The 19013-nt window shown below is 53.7% G+C and overlaps 1 protein-coding gene across 1 annotated transcript in view; it reads left to right on the top strand.

Annotated features, from left to right (window-relative positions):
- Positions 1–19013, top strand: part of GATAD2A (GATA zinc finger domain containing 2A) — a 52908-nt gene that overhangs the window by 27478 nt on the left and 6417 nt on the right. The window contains 5 exon segments of the mRNA XM_032711800.1: positions 8039–8310; positions 14314–14443; positions 15678–15809; positions 17200–17286; positions 18784–18915. Of these exon segments, the coding sequence (XP_032567691.1) occupies positions 8048–8310; positions 14314–14443; positions 15678–15809; positions 17200–17286; positions 18784–18915 (744 nt within the window). The 5' untranslated portion in view covers positions 8039–8047.

Genomic DNA, 19013 nt, shown 5'->3' with positions numbered 1-19013 from the left:
AACCCCTCGTGCAGCTGTAGAGCAGCATATAAAGTATATAAATACCATTTTTTTGGTGCATTGAGCTTGTTACCACAATCCAAATGCTTGTCCCACACTGAGGGATCTCCATGATTTCCTTGGATAGCACAAAGCCCGGGCAGTCGTTGCCAGAATTCCTGCCCAGGAATTTCTAGGCAAAAATAGATCCAGTAAAACTTCAGGGAGGATTCGGGTCCAACCCCTCCTGGGGTGACTGTGAGCAAAGCCCTCAAAAGCATCTCTGTAACCCCAGGGCAACAAACCTTCCAGTCCATCTCAATTTCCAAGTCCTCCTTAGGAAAATGGGAATGTTGGTGGGGAGATGAGAAAATTCCTCAGTAACTTAAATTTTCCTTTTTGCATCCCCTTATCCCAGTTCCCTCTGTGATGGCACCAAGGGCAAGTCCAGTGATTTTTCTGTGGGATTGAACAGGAATCTTTGTTTTGGGAGAGGGGGCTGCAGCCAGTTCCAAAAAAAATCCAGGAATCCCAAGGAATTTGCCCGTGTTATCCCGTGCCCAGCATGTGGGGTTGGGGTTGTGAGGGGCTATTTAAATATGCAAATTTTGCCCCATTAAAATCAATGAACCAGCTCAGGATCCCTCCTTTAATAAACATCAGACATTAATTGGGGAGGGGAGGGTTTGATTGCAGCCTGTTGTTTAATATTTAAATTGAATATTTAATATCGAAATCTCCCAGTAAATAAAAGTTGCAATCAAAGCCGTGGCCCCTTTAAGCAGAAGGTTTTATTTTGGAGTCCCAAATAAATAGTTTTTAATGATTAATTAATATCAATGTGCCTGGAGAAATCCATACCTGGCAGGAAGGGTTGGGAATTCTGCTCCTGGCTTTGTCCTTCCAACAAAACCCACTTGGATTTTAATCCTCTGCTGGGGGGGGGGATTCCCAGGGGTGACAAGGAATTCCTGAATCCTTGAGTTGGAACCCATGTGGTTGTGGCAGGGGTTGTTTCGAGGCTGGATACTCCAAAAGTGAGGGACAGCAGCACCAGGAAAAGTATTTAACAGGGGAAAAAAAAATCATGTTTTAACGGATTTTTAGTTGCCTTATTAGAATTTTCCCCTCGATAGTGGAAACTCCTCCGAATTCCAACAAAATCAGCAAAATTCTTCCGTGATTCCTGTCGTTTCCCCTCGCCTCAGCTGCCTCAAAGTTTTACAAAACTCAGGCAAGTGATGGTTTTTCCAGGCAGCAGCTTTTCCCATTTTTCCAGCTCCGTCTCTAGTAGCACTTTGGGATGCTCCTGTCCCTGGCAGGGAGCTGGGAGGTGAGTGCACACGGATCCCGTGGGAAGCTGGGAGGTGACTCCCAGCTCAGTGGGATTCCAGCTCCCAGAATCCCATTCCTGGCTGTGTCCAACCCCGAGCTCCGTGTCCAACCCCGAGCTCCGTGTCCAACCCCGAGCTCCGTGTCCAACCCACAGCTCCATGTCCGTGCTGCTGGAGCTCAGCCCCAGCTCCAGACATTCCCTTTGGGAAGCGTTTCCCCTGGGTCCCTTCCCGGCGCTCCACAATTCCCGAGGGAGAGGATGGAGGGAGCAGCAGACCCCTGGGGCTGGAAGTGCTTCCCGAGCTCCCCTCGGAGTCTGGCACCACGTGGGGGCCCCGTGGCCTCTCCAGGCTCCTCCAGGCTCCGTCGTATCCCACGTTTTCCCCTCTGTTTCCTTCCTCTTTTCCCAGCGCTGCCGATCCCTGCCGGTGCATCACTCCGGACAACTTCCCGCTCCTGGCACGGGAGGGGACTCCCGTGGGCTCTGATCCCTGGGAATGGCGAGGACTTCCCAGCCCTCAGCAGCCCGTCCGTGTTCCCCTGGAGCGGCAGGGAGAAGGGGGAGACGATTCCAGCGGGGCTGGGGAGGGGTCGGGGGTGGGGGATCCCGGGACACGGCAGATCCCGGGAAGCAGCAGCAGCGGGAGCACGGCCAGGGAAGGGTTAAGCGCTGCCATTTTGTTATGTAACACCCTTAATGGACACATCGGGAATGGCACCGAAATGGCAGCACTTAACCCTTGGAGGGCCGGGCCGGGCCGGCATTCCCGCCGGGAGCAGGGATGGAGCCGGGATCCCCCGCCCGGCTCAGCCCCGGCGCTCCCAGGGCTCCTCTTTTCCCGGGATCCTGAGCCCCAGGCGCGGCCTGAGCCGCCCCAGGGACCCCCCAGCCCTCCCTGCCCTCCTGCCTCGTGCCCCCTTCACCTGGGAAAACCTGGATCTGTGGTTATCCAGGTGGATCCCGGCGTGGGATGACCCAGTTTTCCAACCTGTGGCGTTTTCCCGCTGCCCTGGCGTCGGTTCAGCCTCTAAAATCCAAGATCAGTCCCGAATTTGGCGCCTTAAAGTTCATTTTTTTGAAATATCTGCATGACAGGGTCATGAACTTTGTGTGCAGGTTTATCCCTGGGTCGTGTTTTCCATGGATTGTTGTCAGCCATGGACACAGGGATGGCATTCCGTGCCTTAGAGATGGATTTTATTAATTTGTGTCTCGATTTTTAAGGACTTTTCCCAGGTTATTTCACTTCTGGCTCCGTGCCCCGGGGGGGGGGGGGAAAAGAAAAAAGCCACTTGTGGCAGAACTGGAAAACAAGCTCAGGTCAAACAGCGACTTCCCAGGGAAACATTCCACGTCCTGCTGGGAGAAAGGGATTCCCAGGCATTGTGGGGAATGATCCAAGGTGGCTGCAAGGCTGGTTTGTCCATCAGTCCCTGCTGGATTCCAGTGGATCCTCAGGAGCAGCAAAGTTGGGATCAGATCCGTAGAAAACACTCCCTGGGAGGCCTGGAATGTGTCTGACCCTCCTCTGGAACTGGGAATTTTGGGGGGTTTCCCCTTTTTTTTTCCCCTCCCTTCTCTCCCTTTTCCTGTGATTTCCCAGGTCGTGCTGAGGGAGGGGGTTGTTGGTCTTTGGTTTTTGCTCCCAAAGGAATTCCAGGGCTGGGAGATGGGGTATCCTTGGGAATTTGTGCTGGGAGGGGGGGCTGGAAAGGCTCATCCTGCATTTCCATCCAGGCTGTTGGTCTGTTCAGTGGGACCTTTGGGAGGACTTTGTGTCCCAGTGGTTTGTCCCTGGAGATGTTCCAGGGGGTGTGTGGGATGTTCTTGCCCCCTTTCCCTGTCTCCTCTGGGAAGCACGTATTCCATGGGGGATCCAGCATCCAGCACCTGCTTCCCTTCAGGATTTTGGGCTGCATTAACTGTTTCAATAACTCAATGCCAGTACAGGGCTCCGACCATTCCCGTTATTCCAGGATTACTGAGCCAGGCTCAGCTCCCTGTGGGATGTGTGGAATGTCCCAGGGCAGCTCCGGGAACTGCCTTCCCCCATCCCAACAAAAACCCCACGGGGCACAATCACAGCCCCCCAAACTCTGGAGATGGAGCTGCTCATCCCAAAGGAGAATCCCAAAGGAGAATCCCAAAGGAGAATCCCAAAGGGAACCTGGCTCGGGGCTCAGGGAGGGCTGGAAGGAGCCATTCCTGGGGATTGACGGCCCTTCCCGGCGGGATCTGCCCCGCCCCTGGCCCGGCCCCGGCTCCAGATGTGTCTGTGGCAGGATAATGGGAATGAGAGCCCTAGGATAATGGGAATGAGAGCTGGGATTCCCAGCTGGACACGCTCCGCTCAGAGGGGGAGATGCAGTTGTCAGGACGCCTGAATTCCAGGGAAAAGCTGCTCCCTGAGGGCTGCCAGGCCGAGGGGGGGTTGGAAGAGGTGGGAGAGGGGTTGGAAGAGGTGGAGGGGGGAGTTGGAACAGGTTTGGAAGGGGTTGGAAAAGGTGGAGGGGGGTTGGAATAGTTGGAGGGGGGAGTTGGGAGGGGTGGATGGAGGTTGGAAGAGGTGGATGGGAGAGGTTGGAGAGGGCTGGAAGAGGTGGATGCAGGTTGGAAAAGGGTTTTGGAAGAGGCGGGGGCAGTTTGGAAAAGGTGGGTTGTGGAAGAGGTGGAGGGGGAGTTTTGGAAGAGGTGGATGGAGGTTGGAGGAGAAGGGGTTTTGGAGGAGCTGGATGAGGGATTGGAAGAGGTTTTGGAAGAGCTGGGGAGGGAGTTTGGAAAAGTGGGGGTGTGGAAGAGGTGGAAGGGTCTTGGAAAATTTAAGAGAGGTGGGGAGGGAGTTGTGGAATGGGTGGGAGGGGGTTTGGGATCAGTAGGAGGAGTTTTGGGATTGGTGGGAGAGGGTTTGGAATCAGTAGGAGGAGGTTTGGAATCAGTAGGAGGAGGTTTGGAATCAGTAGGAGGAGGTTTGGAATCAGTAGGAGGAGGTTTGGAATCAGTAGGAGGAGGTTTGGGATCGGTAAGAGGGGGTTTGGAATCAGTGGGAGGGGGTCTAGAATCAGTGAGAGGGGGTTTGGAATGTGTGGGAGGGGGTTTGGGATCAGTGGGAGGGGATTTGGAATCAGTGAGAGGGGATTTTGGGTCGGTGGGAGGGGGTTTGGGATCAGTAGGAGGAGGTTTGGGATCAGTGGGAGGGGATTTTGGATCGGTGGGAGGGGGTTTGGAATCAGTAGGAGAAGGCTTGGGATCAGTGAGAGGGAGTTTGGGATCAGTGGCAGGGGATTTGGGATCAATGGCAGGGGGTTTGGAATCAGTGGCAGGGGATTTGGGATTGGTGGGAAGGGGTTTGGAATCAGTAGGAGGAGGTTTGGGATCAATGGCAGGGGGTTTGGGATCAGTGAGAGGGGGTTTGGGATCAATGGCAGGGGATTTGGGATTGGTGGGAAGGGGTTTGGAATCAGTAGGAGGAGGTTTGGGATCAATGGCAGGGGGTTTGGGATCAGTGAGAGGGGGTTTGGGATCAATGGCAGGGGATTTGGGATTGGTGGGAAGGGGTTTGGAATCAGTAGGAGGAGGTTTGGGATCAATGGCAGGGGGTTTGGGATCAGTGAGAGGGGGTTTGGGATCAATGGCAGGGGATTTGGGATTGGTGGGAAGGGGTCTGGGATTGCTGGGAGGGGGTTTGGGATCAATGGCAGGGGGATGCTCCCGGGATCTCCCTCCCTCTGCCCGGGCTGGGGCTGTTCAGTCATGTCCCAAACCCCCCAAATTCACTGCCCTGGGCTGGCAAACCCCATTTTTGGCCATTATTTGATGTTCTCTGTCATCACCAGCTCCAGTGGGGTCACTGCACACGAGCCTGGGGAGCTCCCCTTGCAAATAACATTAAATATATCGATATATTGATATATTTATATATCGATATATTTATATATTGATATATTGATATATTGATATATTTAACCCCAGACAGTGCAGAGGAACTTTCTGGGGTCACTTCCTGGGATTTTCCCCCCTCCCAGCAGGAATTTCCCACCCTGACACGGGACACAGTTAAAGGGGGGGGGGCTCTGGGGTTAATTATGTTGCATAATTATGTTAATTATGTTAATCTCGGGCTGCTCCAAACATTTCCAACACTTTGGGGAACTATTGTGTGCCGGGAAATCCGTTTTAAAAGGGGGAGAGAGGGGGAGAAAAAAATCTCTTTAAAAGAGAGGGGGAAATCTCTTTGAGAGAGAGAAAAAAATGTGTTTAAAAGAGGGGGGAAAATCTCTTTGAAAGAAGGGAGGGACGCTGAAAATAAATAAATTAATGACATTAATTAGTTAAAAATTTAAGGGTGGGGGGGTTGTCTCATCCCACCTCAGTTGGCGGAGCCTGGAAAAAAAAGAGGAGAGGGGGGAAAAAAAATCCCTTTAAAAAGAGAGGGAACAAACCTTTTTGAAAAGACTGGGGGGGGAAAAGAAATCTCTCAAGAGGGAGGGGGAAAAAAAATCTCTTTAAAAGAGAGGGAAAAAAATCTTTTTAAAAAAGAGGAGTGGCAAAATTATCTTTAAAAGAGAGAGATAAAATCTCTTTAAAAGAGGGGTGAAGTGTCTTTAAAGGGAGGGGTAAAATGTCTTTAAAAAAGAAGGGTAAAATCTCTTTAAAACAGGGATAAAATCTGTTTAAAAGAGAGGGATAAAAATCTTTAAAATAGGGGTAAAATGTCTTTAAAAGAGAAGGGTAAAATCTTTTTAAAATAGGGGTAAAATCTCTTTAAAAGAGAGGGATAAAATCTCTTTAAAAGAGAGGGACAAAATGTCTTTAAAATAGGGGTAAAATCTCTTTAAAAGAGAAAGGGTGAAATCTCTTTAAAATAGTGGTAAAATGTCTTTAAAAGAGAGGGTTAAAATCTCTTTAAAATAGGGGTAAAATGTCTTTAAAAGAGAGGGTTAAAATCTCTTTAAAATAGTGGTAAAATGTCTTTAAAAGAGAGGGTTAAAATCTCTTTAAAATAGTGGTAAAATGTCTTTAAAAGAGAGGGTTAAAATCTCTTTAAAATAGTCGTAAAATGTCTTTAAAAGAGAGGGTTAAAATCTCTTTAAAATAGGGGTAAAATCTCTTTAAAAGAGAGGGTTAAAATCTCTTTAAAATCTCTTTAAAAGAGAAGGATAAAATCTCTTTAAAAAAGAAGGATAAAATCTCTTTAAAAGAGAGGGTTAAAATCTCTTTAAAAGAGGGGAAGGGCAATGCAAATAACTAAATTAATGCCATTAATTAGTTAAGAATCCGGGTCGGGGGTCTCATCCCAGCTCGGTGGGTGAGTGAGCCCCGTCCCCGGGGAGCAGCGGGTGGGTGCTGGAGGAGGAGGAGGAGGAGGAGGAGGAGGAAGGGGAAGGGTGCCCGGGGTGAGCTGAGCGTGCTGCCGGCTCAGACTGGTTTCTGGAAAGTGCTTTGTCTCTCAGGCTGCATCCTGGGAAGGGTCATGTGGAGCCCGGTGATGTCATGGGATCACAGCCTGACTCAGCTCCGCGCCCGGGGCTGGGTGCCCGCAGGTACCCGAGGGCTGCCCTGCCCTGCCCCGGCAGCCCAGGGGTTAAACCCGGCTGGCCCTGAGCCCAGCCTGCCCCTAAAGCCCAGCCTGCCCCTAAAGCCCAGCCTGCCCCTAAAGCCCAGCCTGGCCCTAAAACCCAGCCTGGCTGCCCCTGAGCCCAGCCTGCCCCTAAAACCCAACCTGCCCCTAAAGACTGGCCTGGCTCCTCCTGAGCCCAGCCTGGCCCTAAAGCCCAGCCTGGCCCTATAGCCCAGCCTGGCCCTAAAGCCCAGCCTGCCCCTAAAGACTGACCTGGCTACCCCTGAGCCCAGCCTGGCTCCCCCTGAGCCCAGCCTGGCCCTAAAGCCCAGCCTGGCCCTAAAGCCCAGCCTGGCTCCCCCTGAGCTTAGCCTACCCCTAAAGCCCAGCCTGGCTGCCCCTAAAGCCCAGCCTGGCTGCCCCTGAGCCCAGCCTGCCCCTAAAACCCAGCCTGACCCTAAAACCCAGCCTGCCCCTAAAGCCCAGCCTGGCTCCCCCTGAGCTCATCCTGCCCCTAAAGTCTGGGCTGGCTCCCCCTGAGCCCAGCCTGCCCCTAAAGCCCGGCCTGGCTCCCCCCCAGCAGGGCAGCAAGTCCCAAGTTGAGTGTTGTGACAACTCCCAACGCTCCTCTCCTCTCACCTGAGCTGTGATGGTCCCTTATCTCCCCCTCCCTGCCCCCCATTCAGTGGTGGGCTGTGATTCCCAGAATTCCCAGCCTGGGGAAGGCAGGGCAGCCCCTGGTCCCAGGGAGATCCTAATCAGGAATTTTGTAGTGGCACCGATTTGCATGACAGGCAAACACATCCCAACACATCCACCCCTTCCTGCTGCCTCCGGGGATGCAGGAGGGCTGGGGTGTTCTCCTGGGATGGAGGTTTCCTCCTGGGTGATTCAATCAATGCTCAGAGAGGTTTGGGGGCGCTCAGGGAGGTTTGGGGGTGTTCTTGTTTTGGCTCCTCTCTTTGTTTTTGCCGACCATGAGGAGTGTGAGCGATGCCGGGGCTGGATCCGGGAGACACCACGGCCTGGCAGCACTTTTATTGCTCTCCACGAGCTTCTTCTGCAGCAACTGCTGCACTTTGCCCTGTTTTGAAATGAAGGTGTTTTGTCCAGGTTGGGTTGTTTTTTTTTTTATTTTAACTCCTCTGTGTCCCCCTCCCTGGCAGGAGCTCACAATGACAGAGGAAACATGCAGGACTCGGAGTCAGAAACGAGCCTTGGAGCGGGACGTGACCCCCAACGATGTGGACAGTAAGAAACTCAAAATGGAGAAAGGACTCTTGGGGACGGAGCTGAACTCTGAGGGAGACATGAAAATCAAGGCAGAGCCTGGAGCTGGCAAAGTGCAGGGACTGTTAAAGGCTGGAGAGGTGAAGGCGACCATCAAGGTGGAGGTTCAGACGGGGGATGAGCCTGTGGACATGAGCACCTCCAAAAGGTGAGTCCCCACCTCCCTGTGGGCATGAGCACCTCCAAAAAGTGGGTTCTCACCTTCCTGTGGGCATGAGCACCTCCAAAAGGTGGGTCCTCACCTCCCCGTGGGCATGAGCACCTCCAAAAGGTGGGTTCTCACCTCCCTGTGGGCATGAGCACCTCCAAAAGGTGGGTCCCCAGCTCCCTGTGGGCATGAGCACCTCCAAAAGGTGAGTCCCCAGCTCCCTGTGGGCATGAGCACCTCCAAAAGGTGGGTCCCCAGCTCCCTGTGGCCATGAGCACCTCCAAAAGGTGCTCCCTGCTGTCCCTGGACACCAGAGAAAGCCCTGGAATGCTGCAGTGCTTCGGGTTGGAAGGGAGCTGGGAGCTCATCCCATCCCTCCCCCTGCCATGGGCACTGGGATGGGGTCCATGGCCCTGGGAAGGAGTTGAAGGGAATTAAACCAGGACGTGGCTGTGCAGCTCTGGATCTTCTCCTGAGATCCAGCAGCTCCTTCCTGGCTTTCCTTTGGCAGCTGAGGAGAGGGATGTGGGTTTCAATGAGCTCACAAGTCCTAAAGGGATTCCTGGAATGGTTTGGGTGGGAAGGACCATGGAGCTCATCCCATTCCACCCCCTTCCCTGGGCAGGGACACCTCCCACTGTCCCAGGTTCTCCAGCCTGGCCTGGGAGAGGGTTTTCTTTGAGCTCCTGGTGGAGGTTCTGGTGTGGAAGAGGGGTTTGGGTGTTTGGAGTTGATCTGGGAAAACAATGGGATGTAATTGTACCAAGCAGAGAAGCTGGAATTTTGCAGTGGGATCCTTCCTGAGGGGATGGAAAAATGGGACTGGTTGGGTTGGAAGTTGGTGGGACTTGGCCCTGGGAATGCTGTGGGTGCTGTGCTGGAAAAGCCTCCTGGAGGTGCCTGGATTTTGACACCTCATGGAAGTTTTGCTCCCAGTCCCTGCCCTGCTCCCGACCCCTCAGCGCCTGGGGATCTGTGCTCTGGGGGCTTCTCAACCTCCTTCAGTGCCTTTAGCACTGAAAACATCATATTTTCCTTGGAAAAGGTGGCCCAGCCATGATCCCAGCGTGGCTGATGGGACAGGGCACGGCTCTGGAATCGGGTGGTTTTCAGGAATCCCGAAGGACAAACGAGCCTTCAGCTGGAAAAATGGGTTTTGTTGGTTTTTTAAATTTTTGGTTTGGGTTTTTTTTTTTTCCTAAACCTCCAAGTGAAATTCAAACCCAGGGCCTGGTTTTGGGCAGGGTTGCTGTGCCAGGAGGGGCAAGAGGTGGTTCTGGAAGGCTCTGGAAGGCTCTGCTGAGGGGGTCACACGAGGCCAAACCAAAGCCTTGCTCCTGCGCCTGCTGCTTTTGGGAGCTGCTGCCGATTATCCCAAACCCCCTGGAGAAGGGATGGGGGGGAAGGAGAGTCTGCTCCCCCTGGAGAAGGACGTGGCAGGCAGAGCAATGCCCCAAAACTCCCTCTGCCTCTGCATTCCCTGACTTCACCCACGTGCTGCCGGGGGGGAAGAACATTTATCACTCCTGGCTCAGTCTGTGTCTCGTCCTTCCCCTTCCCTCTGCTCCTTCCCCTTCAATCCCAGAGATTCCCACCTTTTCCCTGTGTCGAGCAGCAGCCTTTCCACCTCAGGCTGGAGTTTTCCCCTGGATTGTGTTGGGGTTGCTGTGCTCCAGGTGCAGCTCCTTCCTCCACACAACAAACACCTCCTGGCCGTTTTCCAGGGATTTTTTTTTTCTCCTCCCCCCACAAAACTCTCCCCTGAGCCACAAAAACTGAGCTGGTTGTGAGCAGAGATTCCTGGGCAGAGCTCACAGGGATCCCTCTGGACACTGCTGGGCTCAGGCAGCTCCAGGAGGACAAGTTGTCCTCTGGAGCAAAAGCATCAGGATCCTTCCAGAGCCCAGTTATCCCAGTTCTTGGAAAACTTTGCTCCCGAGGGAAGTGTGAGGTGTTCCCAGGGGAGGTGCTCCTGTGAGCAGCCGTGTTGGGCTCTCCTAAATCCTCAAAATTTACAGGGATTCTCCAAATGAGGAATCCCAAAACAGGTGCTTCACTCCAGGATTCTGCAGAGCGAGGCTTTGGAGTGATCCAGGGAAAAGTGGGAGGGAGGGAAAATGGGATTTACCAGGGAGTGATACCAATAACAAAGCACAAATTCAAGGGTTGGCTCCCACCCATCCCTCCCTCTCTCCCTCCCTCCCTCCCATCCTCCCTTTGTCCTGTCCCAGTGTTGGGATCAACGTGTGCCCTGGAAAACTTCCAGGTACTTGGACATCTTGTCGTTCTTCCCGTGGTTTCCTGGGATTGGTCAGTTAATCCTGGAATTACCTGGCGTGTGTTAAGGCAGTGCCTCGATCCAGCCCAGCCCATGAATTATTCCTGTGGATTTTGGGGTCGGTTTGGAGCTTATTGGGAGAAAAAAAAAATATATAAATAAAAAAATCCCCCCGGACAAAACCCCCCCCCTCCCAACCCACTCCCGGAATTCTGTTGGATTTTCCCATCCAGCCCCAGGCTCCGGGTTTTTGGACCTGGGAGGAATCAGGTTCCTTGGCAGGGGTTGCTGTGGGATGGCTGAGGTTTGGGCCCAGTCTGTGCCCTGGGTTTCCCCCTCTGGGTTTGGATGTGGAATTTCGGTGTTTTGAAGGATTTGAGGTCGGTTTGGGGGTTGTTTATTTTCTTGTTTTGTTTAATCTGGTCAAATCACACTGAAAAGTTAAAAGAGTGACTGGACTTGAGTGGCACTGGAAGGTGTTGTTGATCCCATGGGATGAGCTGGGGTTGGCTGGCCCAGCTCTTCCTGTTCCTGGAACTTACTGGGACCAGTGGGCTCCTCTTTTCCCATAGAAACCCTGGAATTAGGGATTTCACTCCCCTCCCAGCGTCTCTGTGCCTCCAGCCACGTGCTGTCCTGAGGGATATCGTGGCAAAACCGATTCCTTGGGGGGGAATTTAACATTTTATTCCAACACAAGTGGATTTCAGCTCCTGTTCTGGTCCATTCTCCTCCTTTTCCCGCCCCCGTCTCAATCCTTTGATTCCCAGAGATAAAACACCTCCAGGAGGGGGGGGGGAGAAAAAAATTCCCCAGTGCCTTGTTTTTGCTTCCCTTGTTTGTCTTCCTTCCCTGCCAAGTATTTTTGGATGAGACAACACGAGGGCTTGAATGGACTGAGGCAAAACTGCTGCATATTTGTGGATGCAGATGAAGCTCCAGGCTGGGAATGTTGGGATGTTCCTTCCTTCCAGGAGCTCTTCTGTGCATCAGGGAGAATCCCCTGAGCCAGGAATTCCTCAATGTCCCTTTTTTTTATTCCCCCCCTCCCACTTTTCCTAGTGTTCAGTTTAAACTTTGCCTTCCTCGGAAGTTCCTTGAAACAACTTTTCCGCTGGGAAAAGTCGAGGTGGGTTTGGGATGGAGAGGTTGGATGCATCTTCCTTTCAAAGGGAAAAATTTGATTTGTGTTGAAGGCAAAAATTTGATTCACCTTCAACAGGAGAATTTAATCCCACACAAAAATTTAACCCAACAGGAAAATTTAACCCAACAGGAAAATTTAATCCAAAAGGAAAATTTAACCCAACACGAAAATTGAATTAATCTTCAGGGCAAAACTTGAGTTCCTCCTCTTCCCAAGTGGAATCAAACCTCCAGGGCTGGATTCAGCCCCTCTACTTCCCTTTGGATCAACAACCAAACACTCCCTGTCCCTTGGGAAAGGAGCTTTTGGGTTGGGGTTGTTGTTTTTTCCTGGAATTGCCGTGGTATCCCGGGAAAGGCTGGATGGCATCTCCCTGCCAGGAGACTCCACACCTCTCCTGGGACTCCTTTTCCCTCCTCCAGCCGCCCGTTCCCGGTTTCCTGGCCCTGCTCCGGGCGCTCCCGGTGCTCCCGGTTCCGGCCGCTCCATTTTCTCCGGAGGCACCTGATCCCGGAGCTCCCGGAGCTGACAAAATGAAGGCCGGGCAGCCCGGCCCGTTGCCATGGATTTGGCCACGAGCACGTCACAGCCACGGCCCCACGTGACCCTGTGGTGGCCCCGGTGCCACCCTCGGGATCCGCCGGCTCCGGGCTGGCAGCTCCGGATCCTGCCGGGATCCTCCCGGGATCCTCCCTGGGAGCGGGACAAGGGTGTCCCCGAGTTGTCACCCGGAGCCAAGTGGAACCCTCCTGCTGGATCCCTTCCCTTGGATCCCTTCCCTTGGATCCCTTCCCTTGGATCCCTTCCCTGCTTCCCTCCCCGGCTCGAGGGTGGAGCTGCCGGAGCGGCCGGGAAGGGAAGGGAAGGGAAGGGAAGGGAAGGGAAGGGAAGGGAAGGGTTGGGTTCCAGGAAAGGGCTGGTTCATCCCGGGTGCCGCTCGGATCCCCCTGCCCGGGGAGATCCCGGAATGTTTAAGGAACTTTTAACTTGTCCTTGCTTTCCATGAGGGATTTAAGATGGAAGTTGGGGGAGGAGCGGCCAAGCTGGCTCCAAGTGGGGCTGGGTCCTGCTCCAGGGGGGATTTGGTCCTTCCTTCTCCAGGGGGGATTCAGTCCTTCCTGCTCCAGGGGGGATTCAATCCTTCCTTCCCCGGGTGGGGTTCAGTCTTTCTCCAGGTGGGAATCAGTCCTTCCTTCCCCAGGGAGGGCTCAGTCCTTGTCCCGGAGCCGCTCCATCTGTCATTGGAAAGGGCTCAGCTGCCTCTTCCCAGCGCATTCCCAGTGCATTCCCAGCGCATTCCCAGCTCTCCAGCCAGTCAGGCCTTGTCCCAGCCCGGTTACATCCCGGCTGAGAACAGCCCGAGCCCCTTCAGATCCGGGAAAAAGCTGGGAATCCTTCACCTGAGCCGCTGAAATTTGAAAACCCCTCGGAGTTTGGATGCCTGGAGTTCCCGGGCTCGCTGTGCCCTCTAGAGGACATTCCCTTACTTATTCCTTAGTTCTTTTCCCGCTTTCCCACCCCTAAAATCCCTGCCGTGGGGGCCCAGCACTGTCGTTCCCTGGGTGCCACAGAAAACCTGGGTGTCCCCTTCCCGCCCCCCTCCCACCCCTGTGCTCCAAACCTCCCTCTGGAATGTTATTCCCGGCTTGAAATCCCAAGTCCCGGTGATCCAGAGGTGATCCAACCAGTTTTCCTGGGATAATTGCAGGGAATGGAGCCGGCAGGTGATTTATTGTCAGGAATTCGGGTGGAAGGCGGAGCCATCACTCAAACACGGAGCTTTAAAGCCAAATCAAGGAGTTAAATCCCTGGGACACGGCCAGGATTTGATGGATTTCTGATGGATGTGTCCATCTGTGTTGGGGCTGTCACGGGATTCCCGCGTTCCAAGTGGGAAATAATTCAGGAGTGTTGATACAGAAGGAAAATAATGCCAAAAAAAAAGGGCTTAAATTTGGGTGAAGTGAATTAAGTGTGGATGGTCGGTGTGGGATTTCCTTCGGATTCGGGAACTCGGGGGGGAAAAGCCATAAATCACAAATACTTGGATTGGGGAAGGAAGAGGAAAACTGGGGATGTGGTTTTGCCTTTCAGCAGTTGAGGAGAAGCAGCGAGTTATCCCTGGATTTGGGCTGGGGTGTGGAAGCAGAGCCCTGGAAAACCTCTGTGTCCTCCAAGGTGGGGGGATGGAAAAGCTCCTGTCGTGAAGGAATTCCCCTTTTTCTCTGGGAATGTGTCCCTGCCCGTGGGACTGGATCATTTTAAGGTCCTTCCAAGCCAAACCATTCCAGGGATCTCTCCGTGCTGTGGCTGCACCCGGGGAGCTTGGTGTCCACAGGGAAAACGGGAATTGAGCTTCTTCCCTCAGGTTTATTTGAGATTTGAGGGATTTGGGGTTAATCAGGGACTCGTGGAGTGGTTTGGGTCGGCAGGACCTCGAGGAGCGGGGCAGGGCCACCCCACTATCCCGGGCTGCTCCCCTGGCACAAGGTGGGCGCTGACTCAGCCCTGCAGCCCCAAAGTCCTGCTTCCCTTGGTCTCATCCGGCCCTTCCCCGTGTTTCTGCTCCGCTCCACAGCGAGATGAAGCGGGAGAAGAGGGTCCCCTCCCCGGACGTCATCGTGCTGTCGGACAACGAGCCCTCGAGCCCGCGCATGAACGGGCTCACCAAGATCGCCCTCAAGGAGACCAGCACCGAGGCCCTGATGGTGAGGCCGGGCTGGGAACACCCCCTGGCTCCTCCTGGGATCCCAGGGGCCCTTGGCACGGGGAGGGGGGGGGTTTGCAGGCAGGGAAGTCCTGGAGCCGTTGGTTGAAGCCCTGGTTCGGGCTCGGCCTCTGGGTTTTGGCTGGATTTTAAGAGTTCAGAGGGGGCTTCTTAAAGTGCCTCGCTCGGTGTGGCCCAGCACAGGCTTTCATCCAGCACCTCTTTTAGCCTTTTTCACTTCTTTTGCCACTGAGATTGTTTTTTAAATACTCAAATATTTTAAATATTGGGGGATTTTTTTCCCCCTCTGAGACACGGGTGACAGTGACAATGCTGGGAGTTCCTGGTGGAACGTGGGTGGTTATCTGGCTTTTCCCTCTTCCCACTCCCAGTATTGCATCCTTTCCCTTTCCTTTAGCCTTTTTCACTTCTTTTGCCCCTGAAAACATTTTTTAAATACTCAAATATTTAAAATATTGGGGTGTGGGTTTTTTTCCCCTCTCTGAGTTCTCCCCCATTGAGACACAGGTGACAATGACAATGCTGGGAGTTCCTGGTGGAACTTGGGTGGTTATCTGGCTTTTCCCTCTCCCCACTCCCAATATTCCATCCTTTCCCTTTCCTTTAGCCTTTTTCACTTCTTTTGCCACTGAAAACGTTTTTTAAATACTCAAATATTTTAAATATTGGGGGCTTTTTTCCCCTCTGAGTTCTCTCCCCACTGAGACACGGGTGACAGTGACAACGTGGAACTTAGTGGAACTTGGGTGGTTATCTGGCTTTTCCCTCTTCCCACTCTCAGTATTCCATCCTTTCCCTTTCCTTTAGCCTTTTTCACTTCTTCTGCCACTGAAAACATTTTTTAAATACTCAAATATTTTAAATATTGGGGGGCTTTTTTCCCCTCTGAGTTCTCTCCCCACTAAGACACAGGTCACAGTGACAATGCTGGGAGTTCCTGGTGGAACTTGGGTGGTTATCTGACTTTTCCCTCTCCCCACTCCCAATATTCCATCCTTTCCCTTTCCTTTAGCCTTTTTCACTTCTTTTGCCACTGAAAACGTTTTTTTTAGATACTCAGATATTTTAAATATTGGGGTTTTTTTCCCGTCTCTGAGCTCTCCCGCTGCTGAGACACGGGTGACAGTGACAATGCTGGGAGTCCTTAGTGGAACCTGGGTGGTTATCTGGCTTTTCCCTCTCCCCACTCCCAGTTTTCCATCCTTTCCCTGCAGAAGAGCAGCCCTGAGGAGCGGGAGAGGATGATCAAGCAGCTCAAGGAAGAGCTTCGGTTGGAAGAGGCAAAACTCGTCTTGTTGAAAAAGTTACGGCAAAGTCAAATCCAGAAGGAGACCACGGCTCAGAAGGTGGGATTTTCCTGCTTATCCCACCCCTGGGAATGGAGGGGAGGGGGTTCAATAACTGGGGCAGTTGCCATTCCCCGTGGAACATGGAACAAACACTCCAGTCCTTAATCATGGAAAGCTTTGGGTGGGAAGGGGCCTTAAAGCTCTTCCCAAGCCCTGTCCAGCCTGGCCTTGGACACTCCCAGGGATGGGGCGTGTGGGGATTGCTGGGATAGCTCAGAGGAGATCCTTGGAGGGGACAGGGAATCAATCCCAGAGTTTGAACCCCAGGCTGTGGGAGCTGGTGTCGTATTCCAGGTCTGGATCCCAGGTCTGGATCCCAGGTCTGGGTCCCAGGTCTGGATCCCAGGTCTGGATCCCAGGTCTGGGTCCCAGGTCTGGATCCCAGATCTGGATCCCAGGTCTGGATCCCAGGTCTGGATCCCAGGTCTGGATCCCAGGTCTCCCACAAGTGAGTCTGCTCTGAGCTGCACATCCCCCAGAGCAATCCAGGCAGGAAAGGCTCAGCCTTCCCACCCCGATTCCCTTTTCCCATCCTCCTCTTCCCTCTCCTCATCCCACACATCCAGGGGGTTGGAGGATGAGGGGGGAGCTCTTTGCAGCACAAACCATCCCAGGAAAAAGGCTGTGGGGTTTGGGTTTGTTTTTTTTTTTTTTGGCAGAGCTTTTTTTTTCCCTGGGCTGCTCCCCGCTGGAGGTGGAGGTGGCAGGAGAGGAGCAGAGGAATTTGGGATGTGAGGGGGTGGGAACCCCCCACGCTGCTCCCGAGCCTGAATTCCAGTTCCCTGTAACAATGGCAACGACCCCGTTCCCTGTGGCTGCCGGAGGGGGGAATTTTGGGAGTGGGAGGGAGGTGGGGAGGCAACTCCTGGCGCTGCTTTGGGTGGGTTATTGGCACCTTCTCCCGGAATTCCAAGTGCTTCAGGAGGTGGGATTAAAACCAGAGCCGAGGACCTGCAGCCCTGAACCCTGAGCCAGGAGCTGTGGGGGTTTGAACCGAGCAGGGGGAGACAGATCCTGAACTTCTTCACTTCCAGAGGCTCCTTCCTGAGCTCGTTCCCACTGTGCCGGGTGCTGGATCCCGGTGCTGGATCCCGGTGGGAGCGGGTGGGGAGGGCTGAGGTGGGCTCTGGGCTGGCCCAGCTGAGCCAGAGCTCCCCTTGCTGGAGAAACTCGTGATTTTCCTGCTCCAGCCTCATCCCTCCTTCCCTAATTCCCTGCAAACCCCCGTGTGGAGGAGCAGGGGCTGTGGGAGGGGGGCCCAGGCGGAGCCTTGGAGGATTCTCGTGCCGAGGCTCTTGGGGCTGAACTCTCTTCCCCCCCTTCCCTGCTGTAATTCCTGCTTCCACCCTTATTCCTCTGCTTTTCTCTCTGGTTTTTCCTCTTCCAGCCCGCTGGTTCCTCTGGGAGTGCTGTCACCCCTCCGCCCTTGGTGCGGGGACCACAGAGTGTTCCTGCTGGGAAACCCTCCCTCCAGGTCAGTGGGGCGGGAAGGCTCCCAGGAACGAGGGCCCCGGAGCACAGGGAAAGGTGCACGGGGCAGGGAAAACATTCCCAGCCCCTGAATTCCCTGGAGCCAGAGGGGAATCCCCTCTTTAAACTCCCCCGGCCCCGCTCCGAGCTTTGTGGTGGGATGGGAGGTCTCACGTGGAAACCATTCCCATCAAACTTCGTTTTCTGGCTGATCATCCCAGTCCACTCTGATGATAATTCCCTGGGAGAAGGGATGCCATGGAATTCTGGCAGCCAGGTTTCGGGGCAGCCTCCAGAGGCTGAGCTGCAGGATGAGCTGGAAGAGTTGAGGGAATCCTGGGATTCCCTCTTGGCTTCCTGGCTGGATGGCACACAGGGGCTGGAAGGATCCTGGTTCAGGCTGAGTTAAATGTTGGGAATCCTTGGGAAAGGGGAAAAAAAAATCAGAGTCACTTGGCATCTGTCCTTCATCATCCTCCTGAACCCAGTGACTCGTTTTGCTGCTGGATTTCAAACATTCCTGGGTGTTTGACTGGAACCAAATTCCCAAACTTCTTCAGTTCCAAGTGTTTTCCCGTGGGAAAAGGCAGCTCTTCACCTGGAGATCCCCTGGAATTCCAGACCCAGGGAAAGGGAGGGTTTGCTCTCCATGGAGGAGCCATTCCCACACCAGAGCAGTGTGCCAGCTGGAGGAATCCCTTCCTTGAGGCTGTTTCCTTGGATTCAGGCAGCACTTCCAGAGGAACTGGACCAGGAGTTAAACCTTCAGCCAGGGAAACTTAGAGCAGAGACCTGGGAGCTAAAAATCCCAAAACTGAGCTTATTCTGCCTAATTTGGGGTGTTTGGGTGCATTGACCCCCCTCTGCTTCTGCTGGAATGGAAAAGGTGCTGATTCCTGTGGGAAGGGGCTGAGGGAGCATTTGGGATTCAGCTGGAAAGGGATAAAACTTCCCAGCTGCTCAGGGAAGCAGGAGATTCCCTGCTCTTTGTTCCCAGGGGATGCTCAGGTTGGGAAGGAGGGAAGCTGGGGAGCAGCACCCGTGGGAAACCCTGGGAATGGGATGAGAGGAGTGTTGGAGCCCCTCGGGCTCCTGGAGGGTGTTGGGTGTCCCCAGGAACATCCCTGGTGTGTCCCCACATCCCTGTCCTGGCACCAGGAGGAGTTTTTAGGGTTGCAAAGCTCGGGCAGCACATTCCCAGAAACCCCTTTAGGCTGATTCCTTTTGCTTTCCATGATTTTTTTTTCCTAAAGCTTTCCCATTTTCCTGCCTTTTTTTCTCCTTCCCAATCCACTCGCTTCCTCCACCTTCTCCCTGAATCCATCAGTCTGTATTCCCCATTTCCCCCCTTCCCAACACTCCTTTTCCCATCATTGGGGGGGTTTTGTGGTGGTTTTTTTTTTGGACTCTCAGTGCACCAAACCCAGCCTGGCCACCTCCTGCCCTCCAGCTTTTCCACTGCCTCCCTCCAGCCCAGGAGTGACTGTTCCCTCTTTTCCAGACCTCTTCCACACGGATACCAGGCACTGTGATCCCTCCTCCCTTGGTCAGGGGAGGGCAACAGGCGTCTTCCAAGCTGGGCACTCAGCAGAACACGCAGATCGTGATGCCCCCCCTGGTCCGAGGGGCCCAGGTGAGTGTTGGCCTTGGTCCTTCATTCCCTAATCCAGGGGAACTCCTTTCCCAACCTTCCCAGCAGCTTCCCATCCCACCTTTTCGTCTCCTCATCCA

Source organism: Chiroxiphia lanceolata, chromosome 27 (genome assembly GCF_009829145.1).
Source record: "Chiroxiphia lanceolata isolate bChiLan1 chromosome 27, bChiLan1.pri, whole genome shotgun sequence".
Taxonomy (NCBI): domain Eukaryota; kingdom Metazoa; phylum Chordata; class Aves; order Passeriformes; family Pipridae; genus Chiroxiphia; species Chiroxiphia lanceolata.
This window is presented reverse-complemented; position numbering and strand designations above follow the sequence as displayed.